Source organism: Nanorana parkeri, unplaced genomic scaffold (genome assembly GCF_000935625.1).
Source record: "Nanorana parkeri isolate BGI_ZX_2015 unplaced genomic scaffold, ASM93562v1 scaffold181, whole genome shotgun sequence".
NCBI lineage: Eukaryota > Metazoa > Chordata > Amphibia > Anura > Dicroglossidae > Nanorana > Nanorana parkeri.
The window spans coordinates 256,227-277,862 of record NW_017306449.1 but is presented as its reverse complement, the minus strand read 5'-3'; the positions used below and the strand labels follow the sequence as shown (position 1 = coordinate 277,862).

At 43.5% G+C, this 21,636-nt stretch overlaps 1 protein-coding gene across 1 annotated transcript in view; it reads left to right on the top strand.

Annotated features, from left to right (window-relative positions):
* Positions 1 to 13,828: 13,828 nt before the first annotated feature.
* The window catches only part of NEK8 (NIMA related kinase 8), a 50,479-nt gene continuing 42,671 nt past the window's right edge, over positions 13,829 to 21,636 (top strand). Inside the window, exons 1-2 of the mRNA XM_018555009.1 lie at positions 13,829 to 13,906; positions 16,017 to 16,222. Of these exons, the coding sequence (XP_018410511.1) occupies positions 13,860 to 13,906; positions 16,017 to 16,222 (253 nt within the window). The 5' untranslated portion in view covers positions 13,829 to 13,859. The remainder of the gene's footprint in view (positions 13,907 to 16,016; positions 16,223 to 21,636) is intronic.

Below are 21,636 nucleotides of genomic sequence, written 5' to 3'. Positions count from 1 at the left end.
ATTTTAACCTATTCAAGTTAGCAGGGGAGAATTGCAACTATTTCTGCAGAGTACTGGAACTGTGTAGTATGTAACTATGTTACCTATTTAAGTTAGCAGGAGAGAATTATAACTCTTTAAATGATTAGGGTGCAGAAATAGAGTAACAATTCTCCCCTGGGTCTTTCAATATGTCCCACATCCCCCAATTAAACCTGAAGTTACATAGTATTTGAGGTTGAATAAAGACATTAGTCCATCAAGTCCAACTTATTAGGATCTCATTCTAGGAGTACCTGTACCCCTGTATATTGCGGTCCCTTAAGAAATCGTTCAAAAGCTTCTTGAACAATTCCACAATTTTTGCTGAAATCACTGCCTGCGGCAGTGAGTTCCAGACCCTAACTGATCTTACTGTGAAGAACCTCCTTCGCCCCTTGTGCTGGAATTTTTTTTCCACCAATTTTAGGTGGTGGCCTCTAGTTTTTGTAATGGAGTTAATTTTAAACAGTTTATCGCTAATGTTGCTACCACCATTGAACATTTTGTACATGGAGATCATATCCTCCCTTAATCTCCTCACCTCCAATGTGAACATGTTTAAATTTAGTAGCTCTGGTCCTCCATACCCCAACAGTGTTGTTGATATGAAGCAATGACTGAGAAATTTGATTGGATATGGGAGATATTATGAACATGCTCTGCAAGAAACTGCCCTGAAATCATTAGTCTGTATTGTTTTAGAAAAAATGTCACATGTCCCTTTAAGAAAAAGTATCGGTAATTGGCATCGGCAATACATGAGGGACAGTACTTGGTCTGAAGTGGTATCGGGACATCCCTAGTTTTCATACACTGCACTTATGATGGACAAATAGCCAGAAACAGCTGTATGCAGTGTGGAATAAATTACTGTAATAGACAATATTTGCATTATACATGTGGTTTTGGATATGCATCTGGCCAATGGGGTGTAAAGCAATCATTTGCATAGCTCCCCCCATGTGATGGAATGAGACTCAATACCCTCGCTCATTAAAGTGAGGGATTATTGATTGCTTTAGTTTAGTCTGTTCCCACCATTACCTCCATGGTTAGTTTACTTTTCAATCACCACTAGGTGGCAGTGTGGTACTTATGTAAGAATGTGTCTCTTCACCTCTGCTCTTTTACCAGAATTAGTAATTATTGTCATGGTTTTATTTCCATCATCCTTTTAGAGAACCAGCTGATCAGGGTTGGATTGTGGACAGTTATGCCTGGAATGTTTGCAGGTATCATAGGTACAGAAACCATGGACACTGCTTGGTAAAAAAAAACACCTAAGGTGTGACTCATTACTTCAGCTGTAAGGTTCTCTGTATGTAAAACAGCTTAACAAATTAACCCAATCAGTGGCCATAGACGAGCAGATTTTTCCCTAAAGGTGGCCATACACTCTACAACCATCGCAAGACTTTAGTCTTGCGATGGTTGTAAAGGGATTAAAAAAACGTACGATCTGCCTATCTTGGACAGGCAGATCGCACTCTCGATCATCGCAAGCCCACCCCCCTGAGGGGCGGGCTTCCGATGACCGCAATGCTGAACGGGCAGTGTGCGCGTGCGCACACCGGCCCGTTCAGCATTTATCTTCCGAGCACCGTTCTAACCAGCCGAGAATCGTACGATTCCCGGCTGGTTTTCGAACATGCTGGTTCGACAGAAGACGTGCGACCGTACAGTAGAAACGGTCGCACGTCTCCGTTCACACTGCTCGATTATCGTACGAAAAACCGATCGCATACGATTATCGTACGATAATTGTGCAGTGTATGGGCACCTTAAAGGCACCTTATGGGCACCTTAAAGATTAATCGTACGATAATCGTATGCGATCGGTTTTTCGTACGATAATCGAGCAGTGTGAACGGAGACGTGCGACCGTTTCTACTGTACGGTCGCACGTCTTCTGTCGAACCAGCATGTTCGAAAACCAGCCGGGAATCGTACGATTCTCGGCTGGTTAGAACGGTGCTCGGAAGATAAATGCTGAACGGGCCGGTGTGCGCACGCGCACACTGCCCGTTCAGCATTGCGGTCATCGGAAGCCCGCCCCTCAGGGGGGTGGGCTTGCGATGATCGAGAGTGCGATCTGCCTGTCCAAGATAGGCAGATCGTACGTTTTTTTAATCCCTTTACAACCATCGCAAGACTAAAGTCTTGCGATGGTTGTAGAGTGTATGGCCACCTTTAGAAAGATGGATGGGGAGGCATCTGTCCATCCTTGATTACCACTCCATTATTTTCTTCCCTCAATGAGACAAGCAAGGTTTTCTAACAATAAAAAAAAAAATATCTTGAAGTAAACGATTGCCTGTGACATCAGACACCCACATTTTGTCTCAAGGGTGTATAGATATGCAGCCCATCCTTTGCAGGAGCACTAGATCAGGGGTGCTAGTGAGCTGTATGGTCAGTGGAACTAAACCCAAAACTTTTTTTTGTAGTTGCCATTTGCCATACAGGTGAGTATCACTCATTTTTACAGATTTTTTTTTGACATAGTGACAAGTTCTGTGTAAGGTACATTTAGAGATAAGATCTCCAAACTTGAGCTCAGGGCCACCAACTGTTCTTGTTTTCTGAGAGCGAATTGAATCCATAACCCTTCCACTGCCAGTGCTGTATCCCTATAGCCGCGGGGACTCTTTTACCTGTGTAAAGCTGACTGTCGGCTTTAAACTGGAAGCGATTCTGGCAGCTCAGCTGCCGCCAGATCGCTTTCATAGACTAGTAAACTGGTCCCCCGATCGACAGCCCCGGCCTTGCTTTCTGGGCTCTGCTGCCCCTTAGGCAGGCTCGGGACCAGCATGGTGGGTGTTGGCAGATAGCAGGGAGAAAGACTAGCAAATGTTTGTTCGCTGATCTCCCTGTTAAATTAATCTGGAAGTTACGCTGATTGCATCACTTCTGGCTTTTCAGCTATCATTTCTTGGCTAAAAAAAAAAGTTTGAAATGTAAAATTAGCAAAAAAATTTTTTAAAGTCCCCTGGCCCAGCCCCTGCAAATATGTGCAAACTAATGTAAACATGCGTCAGGTGTGCCTATGTACGAAAACAACAATTGCGCTATACATGTTTGGTATTACCGCGTTCCCCAGAGTGAGAACAATAATTCTGGGGACAATATTCATGGATAACTCTAAACAGATGGCCTGTACAGGCTTTTAAAGCATTGCCTATGGACAATTTGGGGTATCATAATTTTATGGGTGCATGCAAATTTTAAACTTGGCGTGTTGGGTATCTTTTTACTCAGGTCAAATATAAAAGACGGGGTCACGTCTGATAAATAGACACCAAACATGTCAAGCTTAAAAATTGCACGCACCCGCGAAATCGCAAAAAAAATACCATAACCAAAATTGACCATAGGAGACGCTTTAAAAGCTTTTACCGCTCATCAGTTTAGTGTTATCAGTGATTGATGGCCCTAAAATTATTGTACTCACTGCGACATTCACGACAATATGTAACATGTGCGGCATAGAAAATTGTGGGGGTTTTTAAAATTCTTTTTATGTGTAACTTTTAAAAAAAATGTTGGAAACTTAAATTTTTGCTATTGCTATCACATAGGGGGCTAAGAAATTCCCCTATGTGATAGCAAAGAGGATGTGACAGGTCCTCTTTATGGAGACATCAGGGGTCCCAAATACCCCTAATGTCACCTAGGACCCCCCGAAGAAACTGATGAAGCAGCATTTGTCATTGGTTAGAGTGGTGTTAGAATAGTATACACCGATCAGCCTTAACACTATGACTGCTGACAAATGATTTATGGACATTGATTTCCTTGTTTTAATGGCACCTGGAATTGGCGTATATTAGCCAGAAAGTGAATATTTTGTCCCTGAAGTTGATGTGATGGAAGCATAAAAAATGGGCAAGCGTCAGGATTTGAACGACTTCGGCTAAGTCCAAATTGTGATGGACGACTAGGTCAGAGCAACTCCAAAATTGCAGCTCTTGTGGGATGTTCCTTGTCTGCAGTGAGTAGGACCTACCAAAAGTGGTCCAGGAAAGGAAAACTGGTGAACCAATGACATGGTTATGGCTGGCCAAGGCTCATTAATGCACAAGGGGAGCAACGACTGGCCTGTGTAGTCCAATCCAATAGGAGAGCTACCACAGCTCAAATGACTTGGTGCCAGATACCACAGCATACCTTCAGAGGTCTAGTGGAGTTAAATACCCTGATGGGTATGGGATGTTTTGGCAGGACACGGGGGACCTACTCAATATTGGGTGGTTATAATGCTATGTCTGATCAGTGTCTGCTGTGACTTTCGAGCTCCTTTATCAGCTACTCCAATTAGACAAACATTGGAGAACAAGGACTGCAGAGATCCTATTTCAAATAATTTGTGTTGTTGTGAAGGGACACGCTGTTCTTCTATATATGTGGATACACTTTTGTCACAATGCCATGTGACCAATGTCTGTTTCAGTTAGATTGTAGGCGCCTACAGCAAGTCATACCTGGAAACTGAGCTTTCTGGGTGGTCTCTGGTTCCTGATGTATCTTAGCATTCACTTTTGTGTGTGCTCCAGCTGCATCCTCACTGATATCACCAACAAACAGTAATCACTCACTGTGATGTTACCTGTATCAGCATCCCCACAGCCATGTCACAATGTTTGATTAGCTAAGAATTTTTGCTGAGGCCTGATAGATCTACAGAGGGTCCCAGATGATAAGCAATGGCAGGAAGAGCCTTTACCCATCCTGTGGCACGAAAGCATTCTTTGGGCTCCTCAGGCCTCAAGGACTGAATGTTGAACCAAACTAACAACCCTCCCCTGTTGCGGCTATTGAAGTAATTGAAAATGTGGGCGATGCTTTTCATATAGCAGACATACATATATATTTTTCTTATGCGCAATGCATGTATTATTTTTAGGGCTGTTCAGATACCAAGCACTGTACCTGGTACAAGTACTGATACATTTCCACCTCCAAGACTCACATATATACAACTGTATATATATTTATATATATATATAGTAGGGATGCACAGATACCATTTTTCCAGACCACGTACAAGTACCAATACTTGTCCAAGTACTCACAGATACAATTACTGATACTTTTTGTTTATTGTCATGTGACAGTGTTTCAAAAACAAAACGGACTAATGATTTCAGGACAGTGGTGGAACGCCAGGGCCCAGTCGCAGCTACAACTGCTGCAACCCTGGTAGTTCTTGTGTAAATGCCAATTATCGGCACTGGTATCTAAACTAGTATCTGGACATCCCTAGTTATTTCACATCATGATGATTCCAGTATCTTACAGTGCTATGATTAATCCGCCAAGGAATGTACCTTTTCAGGACAGTGATGGGATTATTACACAGAGCTGGCTTTGATGATGTGTTGGAATGCAAGGTGACTACTTAGCAGCCACCCACCCACCAGGACCAGTGTCTCCTGTTTGATGTACTTAGGTCCCAGCAGGCTACAGGCCTCAAGGTATAGCTTTGCGCATGGAGCAATGACTGCTGGAAGTACAAAGGGACATTTTATTGTATAAAACACAAGAAGGTGCAGTCCCTCCCCCAGCCTGCGCTCGCACACATCTCTATAAACACCTCTCTGAAGGTGGCTAATGACTGCCACTAGCCAAGGCAATTAAAAGGCAACAGCATGTCATCACACTGTGAAGCCTTGCATAGGCAATAAAACTGGCATTTAATTAGTTTGAGAATGAATGGATAAGGACACAGCATTGTGTACTGGTTTGCTCTTGGAAAATTATGACTAAACGCTTCTAATCTTATTGAATGGTAATTGCCTGAACATAACAGAACCAATGTGAAAAATGTGCTAATTATGGCTCCATTGCCTTGAAACACAATGCATAATTGGCCATACATGTCCCAGTAAATGCAAGCAATATTGCAGATATGAAAATGTTGTCTAGGGTTAGAACATCAATGGTGCTTCTATTCACATACAGAGATTGGAAAATTTCTTAATGACCCATCGACAATTGCACCCTTTTTTCTAGGGTTGCACAGATACCAAGTACAGTACTCGGTACAAGTACGAGTACATGTACCGATACTTTTGAGCTCCAAGACTACACTAGAGAAAAATTCAAAAATTAGGAGGCAGCTGTCATTTGTAAGGAGCACACGGAGCTCCTGGGATTTGTACATCTCTGTTTTAATGTATGATTTTGTTTTTATAAATATAAATAAAGGGATGCACAGATACCAGTTTTGCGAGTACGAGTACTGGTACTTGCCGAGTACTTACAAGTACGAGTACTGATACATTTTTGTTTATTGTCATGTCACAGTTTTTCTAAAATAATACAGACTAATGATTTCAGGACAGTGGTGGAGCGCCAGAGCCAGGTCCCAGCTGCAAGCGCTGCAACCCTGGTAGTTCTCATGAAAATGCCAAGTATCTGCACTGGTACTCGAAAAGTATCTGTGCAGCCCTACTTTTTTCCATTAAAAACAGATGATGTCTCCTTCGGCTGAGTCTTAAGGTGCCCATGCAGTGTTTGAATTTCGCACAGTGTGTGCTGCTGTAGGCACCCTTTTGATCGGCATCCCGCGATCAGCTGATCGAAGGAGCCGGTCGGAAAATCTTCAATCGATCAGAGCCGGCCGATGAGCTGCTGTGTTCTGACAGGGGCCAGCGGGTCCTGGCAGAACACAATGTAAACAGCGGGGTTCCTCAATCGACATGCTGTTAGTGTTGATGGAGAAATCAGTGTATCAGTGTATCGGTGAATAGATCAGTGTATGGCCAGCCTTAGGCCCCTTTCACATGGGGTTCTGATCAGATCCACCTGCCAGTTCTCCAGTTCTAATGTAACTTTATGGGCAGCCAGATTACCTCCGAGTTCATCTAGGTCTGAAAAAAACAGAAAAGAGTTCCGTTTTGGCGGACTTGAACGTAACAGACCAGAGGTAATCGGCTGTAAGCGGACACGCCTGCTTACATTCGACTCCCCATAGACCTAATATGGGTCAGTTTAGTTCAGATTTTACCTCGCAAGATGGAGGAAAAAAACTGAATGGACACAGATGTCACAAAAGTGACATTCATTCCATACTGATCCAGTTAGCAGGGGACCTGTGCATGGATCCCCTGCTGATTGGAATGGACGCCATCCATGTGAAAGGGGCCTAAAGCTGGCTATATACCAGTAGAATTTCATTTGAAAAAATGGAACATTGGTTCTGTTTCCTAATAATTAATAGGGTAAAACCGATGTTTTCGATGGTTGTGATGAAAAAAATTGAAGGAGTAGAACAGAGAATTTTTCTCGAACAAGTGAAATTGTAACAGTGAATGTGGTTTTCGTTCAGAAAGCTCCATTCATTCCAAAATCCAATGACATTTCGATCAACATTTAGTAGGGCTCTGATGGCATAATTGAATGTTCTGATGAGGTTTTTGGTATGAATATTCATATGAAAATCTACTAGTGTATGGCCAGGTTGAAGATTTCACTGTGTGCAGATAAAACTATACAGAAGTTCAGCATATTGCTGCCATATTTTGGGGATTTCATTAGTAAGCTTTTATTGTGTGGTCTGTGTTAAACATTGGGGATTTCCACCATTGGATCCTTGCTGATCAGTAGTTGTACATCAGACCGCTGACTTAAAATGACTAGGCTGGCCGGATAGCCCTTTTATGCTTTCACTACGCGCAATGTGACAATTGTACTTCCCTACCCCAGATGTATATTGAAAATGCTGTTATGCTGTTGAGACATTGTCTCCTAATGTTGTTGTATCATTTTTATGTACAATAAAGTTGATTCTTGATTTAAAAAAAAAAAAGACTAGGCTGTTTTGGGTGCACTGCTAGCTTCGGAAGTGCCATTAAAAATATTTTACCAAGAAGTGACCATGCCAGGAACAGCCTAGCAGGTCTAAGTGTTCCAGTAGCCATGGTGTTATTCAAAACCAACCACCCCTAGCACCTTACCCGCTGTGCTAACCTCAGCCATTCAGAGCCAATATAGCGAACTGTATGATAAACATGTGGTGCAAATGGTAACTAACCTAAGTTGTAGCTAAACTCATTGTTAAATGAGAATCAAGACCGGATTAACAATCTAGCAGTCCTGGGGTTTCATAGAAGTGCTAACCAGTCCAAATCCAGCTTCGATCTGGCCTATACATTCTTTAGATGGACTCTGCAATGGCACTGGGTCAACAGTGATGCCAACATGGAACTGTTGCCCGATATTTGTTTACATATACAACATTTACAGGGTTATTCACAAAAGGGTGAAGAGTTTGGAGAAGTCAGGAGAAGGGAACAATCTAAGACAACATAGCTGAACTGGAAAGTGAGCCCTGTTAGTATTTCAAAGCCGTGTTCTTTTCCCATCCTAGCTCTGCCAGGTCTCCACCACACCTTCTCATCCATACATATCATAAACCAAACCTGTAAAGTGTATTTCTACTTTTGCAGTCAAAGATGAGAAAACCACATGTTGTCCCATTCCCAAAAATTATTTCTTAACTTTCCGATGTTTCTTTGGAGCAGACTGCAAGCTACTCTAAACAATTTCAGTCAGTCTGTCCCCTGACAAATGAGAGCAGAGTGAGTTTCCTCTCATTAACATACAATGCAAGATGCTAAGCTTCTAGATCTTTAACCCTTTGTGAGGACAATGTTGAAATCTAGTTTACAACTGATAATAAAATCTGCCAGCATAGTGCAGACAGTATTAAATATGATAACATGAAGTCTCTAGCCTCCTCCTTGAAATGACAAAGAATGGGAAAAGTTTGGTGTTGGAGTTTTCAGAAAAAAACAAGTAAAATGGTAAGTAACAATGTTAACAAATATAAAAATAGGTGTTATCCCAATTTGGCTGGAAATGTAGAAATACACTATAAAGCCTAGCTAAACCCAAAAACAAAAATGGAATATACGGTAATGCAGCTTCCTAATCCTAATGTGTTGTCTGCATTAGTTTGATTTTTTTGGCGTTTTTCACCTGGTGATTCTGCCGGTACATCTGTTATTTTTCAGCTTCACTTAAAAATAGTGAACTTCCTGTCGCATTGGGGCTGCACTGGCTGCTTTTTCCCCCAAAGCACATACAAGGTTGGCTTAGTTCACACCACCACATAAGCATTCAGCTCGACATCCTGTTGTGAATGGGCTATAAAGACTAAGCTGTCCAGCAAAAGTGGCATTTAGAGGGTTACAACACATCATCTAACACTGACAGAAATGCTAACAATGATCAGCTTTTATTCATTTGGGTAAAACCTTTATCTCAAAAGGAAAAATAATGTTGCTGTAACTACTTAAAAATTGTTAATTAGAGTTCATTGATGAATTTGTTGATCAAGTCCAATTAAAGAAGATCTATGAGGTGAGTGATTTCAACTCATCCTCATAGTTAGAGCCGACCTGTGACAAAGAAGCTGTCACAGGTCGGCTCTATCGATTGGGAAGTGAGCAGAAACATGCACCGATCCACTCACTTCTCGATCATCTCCCTGCAGTGAGCGGTGACTGCCAGTCACAGCTCCCCGCAGGGATTCCCCCCTTCCCAATCCTCCAGCACGAAGTGGAAGAACGGATGGGGGAGGGGGCAGGCACAGCTGGCTCTGCCTCTAGATAGGCAGAGCCAGCTGTCACTCACGCAGCTGGATAGATCTCGACAGTAATGCCGGGATCCGTCCCGGCTGCAGCGCTCACAGTATATTGCGGGCAATAGCCCGCGATATACTGAACTTTGGGTCACGGGAGGACGCTAGTATATGTCCTGCCATGACCCTAAAGAGAAGGATGGGGAAAAACACTTACTACACAAATAATATTACAAATAATTGCAAACTCCGGCTCCTCAACTGGGGAGAAACTACAAATGCCATGATCCATCTGACTCTGGGATTCATGCCTGTGGCTGAGCATCTTGCAATGCCTAATTGTGGGATTTTTAGTCCTGCAACAGCTGGAGGGACGGAGTTTGCCTATCACTGGTATACAGGCATTCTGTTGTTCACCTGAGACATTTACATGATGGATTGGCTTGGTGCAGGCTGAAAGGATCTTCCTGATGCTCCTGAATAGGGCTTAGCTTTAGCCTACATGCTCTGCTCGTGACAGTTTCAAGCAGCATGTCGACACAAGTGGGTAGCACAAAGTACTATTTACACTTCATTTGAGTTGTGTTCAGGATCTGCCATTTGTATTTCCGTCACACTTCTCATAGGCTAACTTTAGGCTGTATTCAGGAGCATCAGGAAGATGTGTTCAGTGCAGGTACAGGTAATAAATCATGACAGTGGTTCAAATGGTGCACAGCCGGGATTCATACTTGCCGAAAACAGCCATGAACCTAGTAGTTGTAGCCAACACTAAAGCTGCCCATTCACCTTACAACCATCGCACGACTTTGGTTGTAAGGTGATTAAAATTCCATACGAACTTCCCATCTTGGACAGGCAGATCGTACTTGCGATCCTCGCCAGCCCTCACCGCTGAGGGGAGGTCTTGCCGATGTTTGCAATGCTGAGCGGGTAATGTGCGCTTGCGGCTTTTGTCTTGCGATCGCGCTACCAACCCACTGAAAATCGTACGATGTTCGGCGCGTTTTCTAGCATGCTCGTAAGACGAAAGTTGTGCGACCGTACAGTAAATGTGGTCGGACGCTGCCCATACACCTGCCGATTATCGTACGATCGCGGGATCACCCGCGATTATCGTATGATAATCGTCAGGTGTATGGGCACCTTAACCCAGTAGCTTTCTTTATCTTTGGTTTATGTGTTGAGACCTGGCTTAAAGATAACACTTACACCAAGGGTAGGCAGCCTTGGCACTGCAGCTTTTGTGGAACTACAAGTCCCATGAGACATTGCAAGACCCCAGCCATGACTCCCCCGACTTTGCCTACCCCTGATCTGCACCATATAAAAATTAAAAATAATGCTAAATAATATGTATCTTTCAAATGACCTGTACAACCAGAAGGTTGTGAGCTACACGGTCTATCTATAAAGAATTACACTTAGGGTAACATCTCCTGTAAACATAATCTTTCTGTTTACTGTGGGCATTGTGAGCACCAGGGTGAGGTTCACTGTTGGATGGAACCTTTTTTTCCAGCGAAACCAAACACCTCTAGCGACGCGCGGACATTTTTATGGGAGAATGAGTCGTGGCTTATTCATGTGTACATAGCGCCACCCATTCATATGTAAATATCACAGTCAAGACTATTTTCAGTGGGGGAGCCAGTAGGCCCTACCTTCATTTTGGTTGCCCCCGTCTGCCTGACATCTTGTGTCGGTGTTTCAGCTGCCATGAAACCCGGACACAGCATTCAAAACCTGTCAATCCTGGACAGGTGGCAACCCTAGATGGAACTGCACTATGTGTTATGGTTATTTTTTGGAGGTCGACTGAGAAAGGCTTCTTATTCTACCACAGGCCCAATATTTTCTTTCCTTCACACACTGGTACAGAACTTTCTACATTGTACATTTTTGGTCCTGTTAGAAACCATGTAAACTGTTTACACCGAAGTAGCTGCTCGCGAAACTCTCCTTTTAAAATGGTTGTGTTGGGTGTTCCAGTGTTGGAATTTGGTCTGCGGCTCCGGTATCGGTTGAGCTTGTGTACACATCAAGTAGAAGCCAATTTCATTCTCTGTGTCATATAATAACAGCAGAACAAATAGCATTGATATGAACCACAAAACAAAACACTGCGTTTCACAATCCCATGGAGTCAGCACCTAGAGGAGGTCATACGTATAATGTTGTGTTCAGTGAAATAATGTACACTTTTATTAGAGACATGACATATACATCGCATTGTACTTCACAGAAAGAGGTTTTTGTCTTAAATAAAGGCTGGAGCTCCAATGGTTATCCCATATGAAGATCAGACAAAACAAAATGACAACACACTGCAAAGCAGGCCATACACTCTGGTTGTAGAAGGAGGCGGGTGGAAAATTGTCAGCTGAACAGTAACTGCAGCCAATCAGATTTTATATGTGCAGTCGCTGTTCTGGTATTCTGACAGCCACGGATGCCGGCTGGCAGAATACAATAGCCTGGCAGGGCATATTTCTCCATCCATGCTGTTTAGTGTGGATAGGGGGGATTTGTTAGATTTCTAGTAATCTGTAAGTGTATGGCCATCTTTAGCGATACATGGAGATATATAATACTATGAGCACTAGATGCACTGTAAATGATCCCCTTTGATGCATTGCCTCCTTACTCTTCTCCATGATGCCGTCAAGATTGAAGAGACAGTGACTGAAAATAAATCCCGGGATTTTCAATGGCCTTGGTTCACACCTGAGCAGAAAAACGCCAAACGACAAGGTACAGGAGCTTCTTTGGGCAGATAAAAGCCACACAGACTTCATTGGAAATGGCCAAAAACGTGCGGCAGAAGCATGTTGCCCATTTTCGTGAGCGTTTTTGCGTGTTTGTTTGCCCATAATGTTTTATGAGCTGCTAGTCAAAATGCGCATCTTCATGTATGCTTGTTAAAACGCGCTTTAAAATGTCCACAATGCGCAGATAACCGTATGCTGCTATGGCACGTAGAAACACGCAAAAACGGTGCCACCTAGGTGTGAATCAGGCCTAAGTGTCTATTTACAATGTATTTAATACACACGTTAGCATACCATAGAACACCCAAAAAAACGATGCATGCACTATTTTTTCAATGCAGCACACCACAACGCCTGGTGGTCTGTTACTGTGCGTTGTGGTGTCCTGTAACACAGGGACATTGGGGTGCTATTCAGAATCAATTGCAATGCAGCTCACCAATGGAACAACGCGATTCCACCTGAAAGAAACAAAAGTAGATGTATTTTTTCAAGAATCTTTTGCCTGAGTGAGTGTAATTGCGATGAGGTAATGCACTGCTGAGGCAAACGCAGCTCTGAGACAAATGTGTTGGTGTGCATTGTTTTTGTGCCCATTCTCATGCATTGGTAGTCTATTAAAAATGAATAGGTTACTTTTACACAATTATTAATATTATTATACAGGATTTATATAGCACCAACAGTTTGTGCAGCGCTTTACAATATAAGGGAGACATTACAATACAAATGAAGACAAGGTAGTAAGGAGGGCCATGCCCGTGAGATGCATGTTACAGCAAGACACAACGCACATTGGTTAGCACAACACACAAGAACAGCAAAACTTCACCAATGACAAAATCTGTAATGTCATGGTAAAATCGATTTTGCCAAAATCAGCCTGTGCATTCCTACACAGCGACTAATGGGATATCTGTAAGCACAACAGCTGGAGATCTGGGAATTACTATAGCCTCAGCACTACAGCTGTAATGAAACTACAAATTCCATCATGCCTTACCTCTGGGACTCATGCATGTGGCTGTCCAAGTCCGGCAATGCCTCATGGGACTTGTAGTTTCCCAACAGCTGGAGTGCGGAGGTTGCCTAATCACTGCGCTGCACAACACACACACCTTTTCTCATCACTCTATAAACACCACACAACTACAATTTAGCACTACAAATACAAATTTCTTTAAACTCTCGCTTCATGAAACTATTTTTGTAGAACCACAAACCTCGGCCCTCCTATACGGTTTTAACAAAGGTGAAACAGATCTGTGACTGCATTAGGCATACAGGGTTAATGTCAGTCTGTAGCAGAGGTTCAGAGGGCAATGAGTGTGTGGTGCGACACACTCAGCTGTTCTCCATTCACATCCCCCCTACAGAAATTCCAGAGGTTTCCCTGCTTTTTGTCCTCCTCAAGCCACCGTAAGGTGTCTGGGAATTGTTACCATGGAGACGGAGAGAAGTTTGTGCCAGTGTTTTACAAGATGGAGAAATACCAGAGGATCCGGGTGGTCGGCCGAGGGGCATTTGGGTGAGATTGTTGGGATGTCTATGGGGTTAATGCAGCTGTTAGGATCACTGTGTGGTTATTGCTGTAGTTTTATACAGAGCATTAGTACACTGAGATCGTAGCTTGTCCAGCTGTTGTGGAACTACTAGTCCCAGCATGCTCAGTGTGGTGGGTTATACTTACAGGTCACCCTTCTTGTTCCTAGAAGTCGACATAACTCCCAAAGATCCACATTTAGACCTTTCAGCTGTAATTACATAGTGCACATTCACATCAGTCCCTGCCCTCCAGGAGCCTACAATCTAAGGTCCCTATCTCACACACATACATACAGGGCAATTGACCTACCAGCATGTCTTTGGAGTACCCGGAGGAAACCCACATAAGCACAGGAGAACATGCAAACTCCTTGTAGATAGTGTCCTGACCAGGATTTCAAACAGGGACTCCCTTTCCCTCACGCCTTTGCATTCCCTGAACCTGCGTAAAACATATGCAATGACGTGTTCACACAACGTGTCAGAAACATGCAAATTTGCTTGCGGTGTTATTACTTGTTAAAGGCACCCCTAACGTGGCCGGGAAAACACGTGCTTTTTTCTGCATGTAGATTTGCATCGAACGAGCACATATGCATGGGGAAAGAAAGCAAGATACTCACAGCTGAAAATGCTGCATGTGTTACGTTTCCCACATGCATGAATTTAGTGGGCGACAACATGCGACAAACGCGCAGGGGGGGCGGGACATAGGCGAATGCGCACAAATGCGATGTGGGTTCATGGAACACGATGGTGTGAACAGGGACTAAAAGTACATTTGATATTAACGTCTATACAGTAGAAATCTAATCATGAAAATCTCTATAAATGTAATTTAAATGTGAAATCTGCAGCTTTCTAATACCTGCTATGATAGGTCACTGCTGGCCTGTGTTGTCACCTTGTCACATGCGCCCCTTGGGTAAGTGGCCATGACAGTCATGTTGCACAGTCATTGTCCTCCATTGTCACTATCAGGAAGCCACTCCAGAGTAATGACAGTAAAGGGGGATCTATGGTGGAGTTTGGATATGGCTGTCCATTTTACAATGCAGTTACACCACCCCGCAGCCACCTCACGAGGCAGAGCCTAAGAGGTGGGGAATGCCCCCACCACATTTGAGGGGCTAGGAGGAGGGTTTGCCAGTGACAGTTTTGCATGCCCTTGGGTGAACTTGGCAAAACTTGGTTCACACCAAGCGGCAGCTCACTAGTAGCAATGCTCAGTGTGGCATTCTTTTGAAACATTTCCCCAATTTCGTTCAGGTAGATTTGGTTTATGACATGGAATATAGGATTTTTTAGAAGTAGCACATGACCAGAGTCATACAGGTGACTTCTGAAAACAACATCTGTGTAGTTCTTCAGTAATCTGTGTGAATCTTTTCCAGGGATCTCAAGTCTCCATGATGTTCAGGGAGTCTCCCTCTATTAGATAGCGGCTCCCTGATGTTCGCGAGAGAGGCATTTTCTCCCTGAAAGGTTTACTCTGAGTAAACCTTTCCGGTAAGATATCAGTGGGTAAAGTTTCAGAGTGAGGCTTGCCTCCTGGAGGAAGGTCATGTGATCTCTAGAGTGGCCTCAGAACGAGGCTTGCCTCCTGGAGGAAGGTCATGTGATCTCTAGAGTAGCTCTCAGAAGGAAGAAGCTACTTGCTACACAGAGAGGGCGGACGTAGACTACTATAGAGAGCAGGTACAGGCACTGAGATCTACTGTTCACCCTTTGTGGATAATATAGAATCAATTATATGTCCTGGTTGTCTACTTATAGAGAACATTTATTTCATTTGCTGCCCATAGCAACTAGTCCACTGTGTATCAGGGACTTTACTCTTCAGCGGTTTTTTAAAAAGGTCTTGGGCTGTCTAATAAATTGTGACCTTTACACTAACAGATACTTGAACATCAATTCACAAATCTGATGTATATATATTATTATTATTATTTATTTTATATTCTGACGGCGGTCGCTGTAAAAAAACAGAAAGGGCACCTCCCTGACATGAGACGGGCATCTCCCTGAAATAAGGTTTTGCAGGTTGGGATGTCTGCTTTTCTAACACGTAATTCGTATTTGTGCGTCGGCAGGACTGTGCACCTCTGTCTGAGAAAAGCAGACCAAAAGCTGGTGATCCTCAAACAAATACCTGTGGAGCAGATGACCAAAGATGAGCGACTTGCAGCCCAGAATGAATGTCAAGTGCTGAAACTATTAAGTCATCCAAACATCATTGAATACTATGAGAATTTCTTAGAAGACAAGGCTCTTATGATTGCAATGGAGTACGCTCCCGGTGAGTAAAACAGGTTTTACCACCAAATTGTGGCAAAGGTGGACATTTCTGATGACACGCTTGCATTCTTACAATATACATTAATCTGTAAAACTTGCAGTCAAATGACCTAAAAATAATGTGTCAGTCTCCAAATTACATGTTAAACTTTGTGACTATTGACTGATTTAACCCATTAACCACAATCGTTGTTCATGGTCTGTGAAGACCTATTGCTTTGCAGCTTTAGCATTTCTCAGGGTGGGTTTTCTAATGTTGCCATCAGTAGACCATACCAGAACTGGGACCACCTGTATCACTGGGTATTACTACATAAGTCAGTACTGTCACCTTGGGATAGGAAATCTCTTGCTGGCAGGCTCACCGGGTGAAAATAAAGGAAAGAAGCCGAAATATGTGGCACTAACCTATTGACCTTATCTAAGGACTGGCATGATATTAGATTTTTGTTCTTAATTTAAATAAAAGTGACACTAAAACCCGGGAGTTAAATCCTAAAAATGCATTCAAGGACCTTAACTATTAACAAATAATGTATCTTATTTGTGTATCACTCATCTGTAGGTCCCCAAATCATCTCTGAATTCAGGCTGACACTGTCCTTCCTTCTGGAGGGTGGCTACTTTTGTTCCCCATGGTCCCTGTGTGTGTTGTAAAGTAGCCACTGCTCCAAGCTCACTCTCGTGATGGACTACCATCTCAATACAAATTAGTAAACTTAATATGAGATAAAGTGGCACTGCTCCAAACTCACTCCTGTGATGGACTACAATCTCATGGTTAGTTTACTAATTTATATTGAGAGTATGGTCCTTCCCGGGAGTGAGCTTGGAGCGGTAGCTACTTTACAACACACACAGGGACCATGGGGCTTCCCCACTGCTTGCGTAACCTAACTTGGCGGGGCAAGAGCTGCCACAGCCTCTACCCTGTGTTGGAGGCTTGAGCTCTGTGGATGGCTTAGACCAATAGCAAAGTGCCATTGGTCCAAGCTGTCCAATCAAAAAAAGAAAATAACCCAGTGAGGACATCGCTCTCGATGCCTCACCAGTGACGAGCAAGTGAGGGACAGGGAGGCTCCTCCTTGTCTCCTCCCTTCCTCCTCCCCACACAGCTTGGTTACTGAGCTGGGGGCGGAGCTTCGGCGGGCTGGGGCGGAGCTTCGGCGGGCTGGGGGGTGCCTCACCCAGCACAGAAGGCACGGCACGTCACTGTCCAGAAGGAAGGACAGTGTCAGCACCAATTCAGAGATGATTTGAGGATCTACAGCCGAGTAATAAGATACATTTTTGTTAATAGTTAAGGTACTTGAATTTATTTTTAGGATTTAACTCCTGAGTTTAGCGTCACTTTGAGAACATAGAGCACCTAGCAAACAACAGCAGAGATCTAGAAAAGGTCAGGTCACCAATTTCACTTGTTTTATAAAAAAGCAATTAGTGCTGAGTTGCTGTGGTGTCTAGTGTTAAAAGATGTTTCAGAGGACAAGCAGGCCACGTCGTCACGTACAAGTCCTGCTTCTCTATTGTGAGCCCATGAATGCCTTTACTTTTCAAGAATGCTTGTCATCAGCCCCTATCACATTTTTAACTACTAGATCTGCAATACTTATGGATGAAATACCATATGCTGAGAGACTTTCTCTGTGTATTAGAAAATAGCTACCCGTAATGTTTTTTCCTGACCAAGTCTTTGTTGATGGTTTCTCTGAGCTAATTGTTGTAAGAGTGCAGAGGTTCCCAACTTCCTCTACTAGATAAACATTATTCTTAAATTCATTCAGTAATGCCAGCCACTGTAATAAAGTTTAGTTACCGTTGGTAGGAGGCAACAGTACTTTGACATTTATTTCGTCATGCAACGATGTACTGAAATACATTTTTTACCATTTTTTGGGGACAGATAGAGCTTTCTTTTGGTGGTATTTATTCACCACTGGGGGTTTTTATTTTTTACTATATTAAGGAAAAATTACTGAAAATTTTGAAAAACATTGTAAGAAAATAATTATTATTACCCAATATTTTGGTAAAATTTAAAAGACAGGGTCACGTCGCGTAAATAGTAAAACAGCAAAAAGTTTTCCTGGCACACTCACAAGCTAAAAACTTCCCTCACCACTAGGGTTAAAAACAGAGGTTCAGATACATGTCTTCTGCAGAAAATGTGAAAGCAGCACAGCCGCGACAAGGCACCTCTTATAGTGCGGTCCTAACTCTAAACTATGAGAGTCTTTATCACATTTTCTGCAGAAGACGTGTATCCAAACCTCTGTTTTTAACCCTAGTGGTGAGACAAATTTTTTTTTTTTTTTTTACATGCTAGCTTGTGAGTGTGCCAGGAAAACTTTTTGCAGTTTTACTGTTTAAAGCCCATTCCATGTGCACCTTGCTTTACAGCTGGTGACGAATTGATGAGTCGTTTGTCATTTGTTTTGCTTGACATCGGGTAAATAGACACCAAACATGTCAAGCTTTAAAATTGAGTGCACCCGCGAAATCGCAAAACACTACCATACCCAAAATTTACCATAGGCGACGCTTTAGAAGCTTTTACCACTCATCAGTTTAGTGTTATGAGTGACTGGAATTATTGCTCTCACTGCGACATTTGCGGCCATATGTAACATGTGTGGCGTAATGGGCGCAGTCATTGTTTTCGCACATATGCACACCCGACGCATGTTTGCATGCATGTATGTATGGGTGGGGACTTTCAAAAAAAAAAATTGTGTTTTTTTTCCCCATGTGTGACCTTTAAATTTTTTTTTCCACTTAAGAAACCCCCCTATGTGATAGCAAAGAGGATGTGACAGGTCCTCTTTATGGAGACATCAGGGGTCTCCAAGACCCCTAATGTCACCTAGGGACCCCCAAAGAAGCTGATGAAGCATAGATCTTCTTCATCAGCTTCAGAAGCTGGAGAGTAACAGCAGAATGCGGAAGTGATGTAATAGACATCACTCTGACACCAGAGAGGGGACCAGAGGGAGATCATATACTGATCACCCTTTGATCCCGTCACTGAGCCACCATGCTGATCCCGGCCTCGCACCGTTCACAGCGGAGCCCGGGACCAGTGGGACAACGGGAGGGGGGAGCCACGGAGGGGGGCGAACTTACCGGCACCTCATGCAAGTGATCCGCCAGCTCTATCGCCGGCAGATCGCCTGTATGTAAACAGGCATCACTGCCTGTTTTTAAAGTTTGCCACTTTCCCCGACGCGCGCGCCGTCCAGGAGGTAGTTAAACACTTTCTATGATTTGCTAGTCTATTTTTGGGCAATTAAGTTGTAAACGGATATTTCCACAATGCAATATATGTCTACCTGAGACTCTTGGCTAGCCATAGGCCAGTGCAGGTCTTCCCTAGAGCAGTGGGTGAGAAGATATCTTTTTGTTGTCTGTGGCACTGCTCCTGCAGTATGCCAGCTAGTGAAGGATCCGCCAGGTCATCTAGAGTGATAACGAGACATTCTGGTGTTAGTAAATGATCATAGCACAAAACTGTAACTACATATATAACACCACTAAGCACCGTCAGTATCACAAATGCCTAGACATGTGCACAGGCAAAAGATTCATGTCGTTTTGTTTTCATTCGGATTTTGGGATTCTGGTCCGAAAGTAAGTTTTGGGATTTAGATTCTGACTCTCCTACAATCCTTTAGCAGTGGGTATACTTGGGGGCACTGGAAGACACTGTGAATCGCACTGACACTTTGAATCTCACTGATACTGTGACTCACACTGATGACACTTCACTGAAGACACTGATCTGCACTGATGACACTGCGATATGCACTGATGACACTGTCACGATACCGAGCACGGGTGTCCCAACAGGCAAATCACCCACAGAAAATAACAGGGCTGGTCATAACCTGGGGAGCAGGGCAACAAGAGGAGGACCGGGAGCCACAGATCAGGAAACCTCAGGGGTAAGGTTCCGGAGTCAGGGTCCAAGGCAGCGACAGGATACTGGTTACAGGAAACTGGTTTACAGGATATGGCAACAATACTGTGGCACAGGCCTCACAGCAGGGAGAGGTTAAATACCCTTCCAGAGCAGCACCAGGTGGTGACTAATTGCTGGCAGACACCTGCAGGCGAGCACTGGAACTGCAGGATCAGGTTCCAGCTCCACAGTGCCACCTGGAGGTGCTCTGGTCCCTGACAGACACTGTGAATTGCACTAAGATACTCTGAATCGTACTAAGATACTGTGATCTGCACTGACAGAGTGTTCTATTTTGGTGTGCGTCACTTTAAACCATGACAGCTGGGATTTGTCACAGCAGATGGCAAGGTATAGAGCCGATTTCACTGGCTCTATACCGTGTTTTGGCAACCACACTGTCCGATGGACACAGTTTCCCCGCATGTGCGAGCGTGAGCGGGGACGGGGAGGATGTTTAAAAACGGCAACCCGCATTCAAGAAGCCGCTGTCTGGCCGTTTAAATACAACCAACAGCTAGACAGCAGGTGGTTAAGGTTGGCACTCCTCTAGGTCTCTGACATTGACTGAACGGTACTGTCACGTAGCTGGTAGCAGATGGAATAGCTGAGGAGGCCTCCCTTGCACCTCTTGTCTCGCACCCCTGGAGGAAGGGACAGGGAGTGAAAGACAGAGAGTAACACGGCGTGCGAACACCGTGCTCGGCCACTGTCCAGAGGCAGGTTCCCGAGGCAGGACCAGGATCCAGCTGGCAGAGCTACACGGTGCTGGGTCAGGAATGGTACCATGGCAGCAAGCAGAGGTGGAGTCCAGACACAAGCAAGAGGTATGGGGCAGGCAGCGTTTAGACAAGGTCAAGGCAACAGGAGTTCAACAGGCAAGAGTGCCAGGATGCACACACACTAGCTGAAAGACCAATCAGCAGCATCCAGTAGCATCAGGTGGGTTAAATAGGCTTATCCATCAGTAGCAGATCGGGCATTTTCCGTGCGTCAGTCTTAGAGCATCTTTGCGTGCACGCAAAGCCGGATTTCCTACAAGGCCACAGAGGCACGGCCTCCGGGCAGCAGGGAGTAGAGGGGCAGCAGAGGTATGGAATTCCTATATGAACACTGAGACAGGAACGCTGCACTCGCAGCCTGCCTAACTCAGCTGTCACAGGAGAGCCAGCACAGTGTAAAAAATTAAATTACATTAAAAAATAAATAATTATTGATTATTGAAAACAATTAAAAAGTGATTTAAAAAAGTAAACAAATAATAAGATAGAACAATTATTAAAAATAAAAGATAATAAGATAAATAAAAATGTAAAAAAGAATTGTAGAAAATAATTTAAAAAATAATTATTTAAATTGAAAAATAAATGATAAAGTAAAATGTTTAAAAGATAGAAAAATTATAAAAAAGAAAATAAGATAAATACATTTTTTTTTAAATTGTAAAAAATTATTTA